Here is a 5,828-nt window from a genome sequence, read left to right as displayed (position 1 = left end):
TCGCTTTCCCTTCCCACATTCCTACAGCCCCAGGAGCAACTCCTCTGGGCTAGGTCTGACCCCAGGTGATCCCCTGGAAGAGGCTGGCTGGTGTCCATCTCTAGCTACCCTTGAAGCTAGGCAGACAGAGCAGGCAGATGAAAGGAAGGCCTCTGCCCTGGCAAAGCCTGCAGCCTGGGCTACCAGTGGTCCCAGGCAGACCCTATCAGGTCCTCAAGCCAGTGTTGCATGTTTGGGACAGTGGTCCCTGCTCTCTTGTGCTTTGGGAAGTAAATGCCACTTCAGGCCTGCAGTCTCACCCTGCCCTTGCTGCCCCCTGATGTGCCATGTGGGTGTCAGGTATCCCGGATGCAGTATTCAGCAGCCAGCCAGGGAGTCTACCTCCCTCCTCCCTGCCATCGTGGGACTTCTCAAATCAGAAACATGCCCCACTCCAAGACCCCCCCTTCCTTGCTGACAGGCAAGGAGTGTGCATGCAAACGCATGCAGTAGGGGATGGGGCCATGTCTGCACGCCCCAGCTTCCCTCAGCTTTGCTCCTGCCCAGTGACTGTGACCACTGTCCATGTTGCCTTCTTTAACAGCATTCCCCTACGCCCCCCTTCACCAAAGGTCTTGGTACAACCAGCTGCCCATTTTGTGAGATTTTTATGTAGAATAAATATTTGTATCGTTACTGGCCTCTGCTCTAGATTTGTCTGTAGCATCGGCCTTAGAACTGGGATGGGGCGTATGGCACTAAGGGCTGAGGCAAAAGCCCCCAGAAATGGGCCATTCAGTGACTAACACACTTAGGCTTTTATGAGGACAGGCCCAGAGAATCCTACCCTCATCCCAGGTGAAACGGCCAGAGCCTTCACCAAGGGCAGTCTGGAATCTGCTGCGTGGGGGATGCCCCACTATAGGGTTTAGAACCTCGGGCCCTAAGCCTTAGCTCTTCAACCAACCTGTCCCCTCATCCCTGAATTCTTAACACTTGAGGCCTGTTCTGTACCAACACAATGCCCAGGTCTACATCCACTTTCCTATTGACTCAGGTCTCATGTGACCACTAGATCTCTTATCTGCCTGCTGATCATTGATGGACAGACACAGGTCCCGGATGCAACCCATCCTGGACTGGTTGCAGGTGACCTGGCAGCTCAGCACCCAAGTTCAGCCCAGGGCTGCTGGGCTGAGAAATGCCTTCAAACCTGAGGGAATGCAGAGCTTAGGCAGAGCCTCAGGCCAGAGGGTACCTCTGGTATGTTTTATCCTCACCATCCTTCCCAACTTAATATTGTTTTAAAACAGTTACATATTACATAATAAGCCCCAAAATGAAAAGAATCTGTGTGCTGCAGATTAAAAGAATGCTTTCAGGAACCAGACATGGCACAGCAGAACACTGCTTAGGAGGCTCATCTACATGAAGGTTCCCAGTTCAAGTCGAGACCTCCCCGAGTACCCCAACAACTTGCCTATGGTCCAGGCCTGGTTGAGGATGGATTGTGGCATCAAGACCCTGTTGGGGATGCTGGCAGATGGCATGGTAGTTAGGTGCTGGACTCCCACATGGCTGACCAGTTTGGGTCCCCGACCTGATGGCTTGCTTTCTCACTTCCCCTCTGTTTCCAGTCGAAATAATACATTAATGACCAAAAAAAAAAAAAAAAGAAAAGAAAAAGACCCTGTTGCGAGTGTTACCTGCCTCTCACTCATGATTAAAACACAAAGGGGCCAGCAGGTAGAACAGTGATTAGGACGCTGGACTCCCACACGGCCATAAATGGTTCTAGTTCTGGACCTGGCGACTTACTTACTCCCCACCCTCACCCCTCTGGCGCATGCACATTCCCTATAGCAAATTAAAATACTGGGTCATTAGAAAAGTCATGACACATTTTTGCACAGATAAATAGATCACGCTGCCGGCCGGTGGTGTGGTGGTTAAGGACTGGACTCCCACATGCCCAACTGTGGTTTGAGTCCTAGACCTGGTAGCTTACTTTTTGTCTCTCTCCCTTTCTGATCAAATTAAAATAAAGTTTTAAAAAAAAAAAAAGTCATGACTTTTCTGATGACCCAATAATAAATAAAATTAAGTAATTCTTTAAAAAAAACCCAAAAAACAAAAATAAACACCATTCGTTTTTGTTTTTTTTTTTTGAGAGGTTTTCGCTATAGGGCGCGTGCACTCGTCAAAAAGACAGAGACAGAGAGATAGAAAGCGAGAAATCACCCCCCCAGGGGGGATGGCCAAACCGCAATCCCTTCTCCTCTCAGGATCTTGGGCATGCACGCACGCACACACACCTGGCGTGAGTTCAAGCCACGGGGTCTGGGACTTGAACCGTGGTAGACTACGTGGGAGTCCAGTCACATAGCCGTTACACTAACTGCTGGTCCCAAAACCATTTGTATTTTTAAGTTCTTTAGACTTTCACTGCGCCTGAGGAGTCATACCGTAGACCCACCAACTAAGAATCCTAAGACACCGACTGGGTTACGATCACAATATTGGGAAATACCAGGGCTAGAATTCCACAAAAGTGGTTTATTGCTTTTAAAACAAAATAAAGTGCTCTCAAAACATTTTTTAGTGAATAAAACATTTGTAGAACTTTAGAACTTTTCTAAAATACTATTTGGTCAGCTGATGAAGTAAGCATTTCAACATAGAAAAACTTTCCAGAGGTAAGTGCTGGGCTGGGTGACACATCTCTCACTGTGCAGCCCCAGAGGTGGCCCGCTGGACATAGCTGTTGCTTAGAAGTGGGGCCTGCGCTTGCGGCCGGTGTACTGAGTGTCAGGTCTGACCTCCCTGTGGGAAGGAATAACAGAACTGTTTCAGACCAAAGAACAGAGAAGCCCTGGGACCCCTTCAAGTTTAGGGAAGCCCTTAGCAATGACAGCTGTCTACTGGCCCCCCTCCCCCTTGGCCTGCACCAGAACTTACTTGCCCTGCCGCCTGCGGCGCTCCTTCTTCTCCAGCACCCACTCCCGGCTCTTTCTCACCAACCCACGCCGCACAACCCTGTGAGGAACCCTGCACCAAGAAAAAGCAATGAGCTGACAGTTAACTGCCCAGCAGGCACTTGTGTTAATCCAGTCTGAGAAAAATAGCAAGCTTCCGTCCGAGACAGGAGGCCTTAGATGCCCCTTCTTCAAATGTTTCATCTTCCCTTCTACTATCCAGTCAGGCTCTGGACACACCTCTTCCTGCTAACATCCACTGAGGCCTACACAGTTGTTTAACAGACCAGAGGTGAGAGGCCCTACTCGCTTGCAAGCATCTTTGCAGTATGTGACCCCTTGTTGGTGTGTATACATCCTGTCTATGGGACAGTCTGAGGGTATGCTACTATGGGGGGAACCTAGGCCAAGACCAGGATCAGCTCATGAGAGCCCAAAGAAAAAAGCCTCATGTCCAGTGCTGCTACTTAAGGCCCTAGTCTGGTTCTAGCATCACCATGCCTGAGGCACATGGGGAAATCCCAGCAACCGCCAATGTCTGAAAACAAGGCTGCCCGGCTTTTAGCAGCAGAAGGATGATCCTCAACAGCTCATCTTGGTCTCTAGCCTCAGCTGAGGAGGAGGGATGCCCCAAAGCCTTAGGGAAAAGAGGCAGAGAACCAAGAGATCCTGGCCATCATAAACTGCATCCTACCTGGCAGCTGTGGTCCAACTGTTCCTAGCTTAATTCACATGAGGGCCGTTTGCCACCCGAATTTCAACCACTAAGGAGCACCTGCAAGAATGGCCCATGACTGCTCAACAGAGCTCACAGACCAAACCTGTCCTTCAAAAGCCCATGACTGGGTCATGGAAGGGACCAACTACACTATGCAAGGCATGTGCGGCTGCCAGGAAGGACAGCAGAATGTCCACAAGCAGCAGAGGGATGGGGGTCAGGGCAGAATCCCAGGTAATGCATGCAAAGGAGGCACTGCAAGACCGAAGGGGTGATTCTCTGGAATCATGAACATGACGAGATGAGTATAGGGTGGGCTAGTTCATGGAGGTCAGAACCCCAGTGAGAAGTCTGTTTTCCCTTTGGTACGCAGAGGGCACAAGTGACGTTTACAGCAACATAATGACATACCACCATCCTAACGTTAGGGCAAGAAACACAATGGTTCGTGAGAGCAAGTTAAGAGGGCCCATAACTCAGGAGTCAAGAAAGACAGGGATGCAAAGGAGAGACTGAAAGGAAGGACTGAAGGGTGTTAAGGGAAAATAGACAGAGGACTGGTACAACCAAATTATCCTGGTGACACTCCAGAGAAAATAGTGCCGGAGTGTATGCCAACACTTTTTTAAAAAATTATCTCCCATGGGGGATGGTCACACAATCCCTTCTCCATTTCTCCTCTCAGATTTTTGGGGACACATACACAAATGACCAGTGTGTTTTTTTGGGACTTGAACCACAGTCAGCCACGTGGGATCCGGCTGCCTTAACTACCACACCATGGACTGGCCTGAGTTTCCCTTTCAACACCTGAGGCTGGTGGGTCAGGTGCAAAGCAGGAAACAGGTGCCAACTGGGGGCTGAAGATGCAGGAAGATCAATACCAAAGCGTCCTTAAGAGTACAAAGGGGGGGCGGGGGAAAGACAGAGTATGGGAAGATGCAAGCCACAGGAGCAAGGAGAAAGACATCAGAGAGCAGGTGAAGGAGGGAAGTCCCCCAGAGCCATAGGTGGGAAGATGTGAGCCACAGGAGCAAGACAGACATCAGAGAGCAGGTGGAGGAGGGATGTCCCCCAGAGCCACAGGTGCCAAGAGAAGAGTGGTGGTAAGCAGTGGAAAAGTGCTAGAGGGACCAAGTCTTCCAGAGAAGCAGCTGAGAGTGGCAAGGGAGACCGAGCAGCAAGGCTGAAGGAATGCCCAGGTGAAACACGGTGACACAAAAACATGAGAGCAATTGAGGAAACAGCCTCTACCCCTTCCCTCCACTTGATCTGAGGAATTAAAGAACCTAAAGGTGATGTAGGGAAGGGATATGACAAATACCATGCCAGGTGCTGCACAAACACACTCTCTACTCTTCAACACACTGACCAAGTGGGTGATGTTAGCCCCTTTTTAAACACGTGAGGAAGGATGCTCAGGTCATCAACTTACCGGAGTTTACAGTTAGAACAAGTCGTCTGCAGACACCGGTGTGAGGACAAGAGGGATCCTAAGATGCATGGAGGGAGTGAAACAACATGTACTTTCTCTGTAAAGGAGGAGATAGGACCACTCACTGGGAGCAAGTGATGGGCATCTTAGTGTAGAAGATATCTAGAAGAGGCTAAGAGAAATGACCACAGAGGACCAAGGGGTCAGATGACATAAATCCATAGTACTCATGAAGAACCTTCCAAACTCATTCACTTGCTCCCTGTTTTTCTTTACAAGTCTTAAGGGCCTTACTTAAGACTTATTATTCACACCAATCAGAACTAAGATATAACCTTCACACACACAAAGATCTATTCTGAGAAGGTGATGCTGGGGAAAAAAGATAAAACCTTCACTAGCTTATAATGAATTATTCAAAAATATTGCAAACCTTTCCTTCTAGTTGGAGATACAAGTAACAACCAAGTAAACAACATACATGATTTAGAGCAAAAAAAGGCATTAAGGAAAATAAGGGTGAAAGGAACTCAACTGAAGACATTCAACAGAGAAATGACAAGCTCTAATTTACATTATTGAAAAAAGTGAGAAGGAAAATAGTCTTGCATGTGCAGAAAATAAACTGAAAGAAGCAAAGACTAAAGACAGAGACAAGGTAGGCTGCTGCTCAGATCCAGGGCGGTAGTAACTTAGACTAACTCGGAGTAGGGTCGGTTCA

The 5,828-nt window shown here is 48.7% G+C and overlaps 1 protein-coding gene and 1 non-coding gene across 4 annotated transcripts in view; both read right to left on the bottom strand.

The window, feature by feature from the left end:
* Window positions 1–2,515: 2,515 nt before the first annotated feature.
* The window catches only part of BUD23 (BUD23 rRNA methyltransferase and ribosome maturation factor), an 11,830-nt gene continuing 8,517 nt past the window's right edge, over window positions 2,516–5,828 (bottom strand). For 2 of the 3 annotated variants that reach the window (XM_006154973.3, XM_027774389.1), the window contains 2 exons: window positions 2,938–3,027; window positions 2,516–2,802 (listed from right to left, as the gene is read on the bottom strand). In XM_006154973.3, coding sequence (XP_006155035.1) covers window positions 2,748–2,802; window positions 2,938–3,027 — 145 coding nt within the window. In that variant the 3' untranslated portion in view covers window positions 2,516–2,747. Of the gene's footprint in view, window positions 2,803–2,937; window positions 3,028–5,107; window positions 5,205–5,828 lie in introns of those variants that run through there. The other variant, XM_014590311.2, reaches the window with a different exon arrangement.
* LOC114009001 (small Cajal body-specific RNA 20) lies at window positions 3,487–3,608 on the bottom strand. Its single transcript, XR_003550486.1, has one exon.

Source organism: Tupaia chinensis, unplaced genomic scaffold, assembly GCF_000334495.1.
Source record: "Tupaia chinensis unplaced genomic scaffold, TupChi_1.0 Scaffold000429_1, whole genome shotgun sequence".
NCBI classification, from domain to species: Eukaryota; Metazoa; Chordata; class Mammalia; order Scandentia; family Tupaiidae; genus Tupaia; species Tupaia belangeri.
Note: the sequence above shows the minus strand (reverse complement) of the source record. Positions and strands in the feature narration are given on the sequence as shown.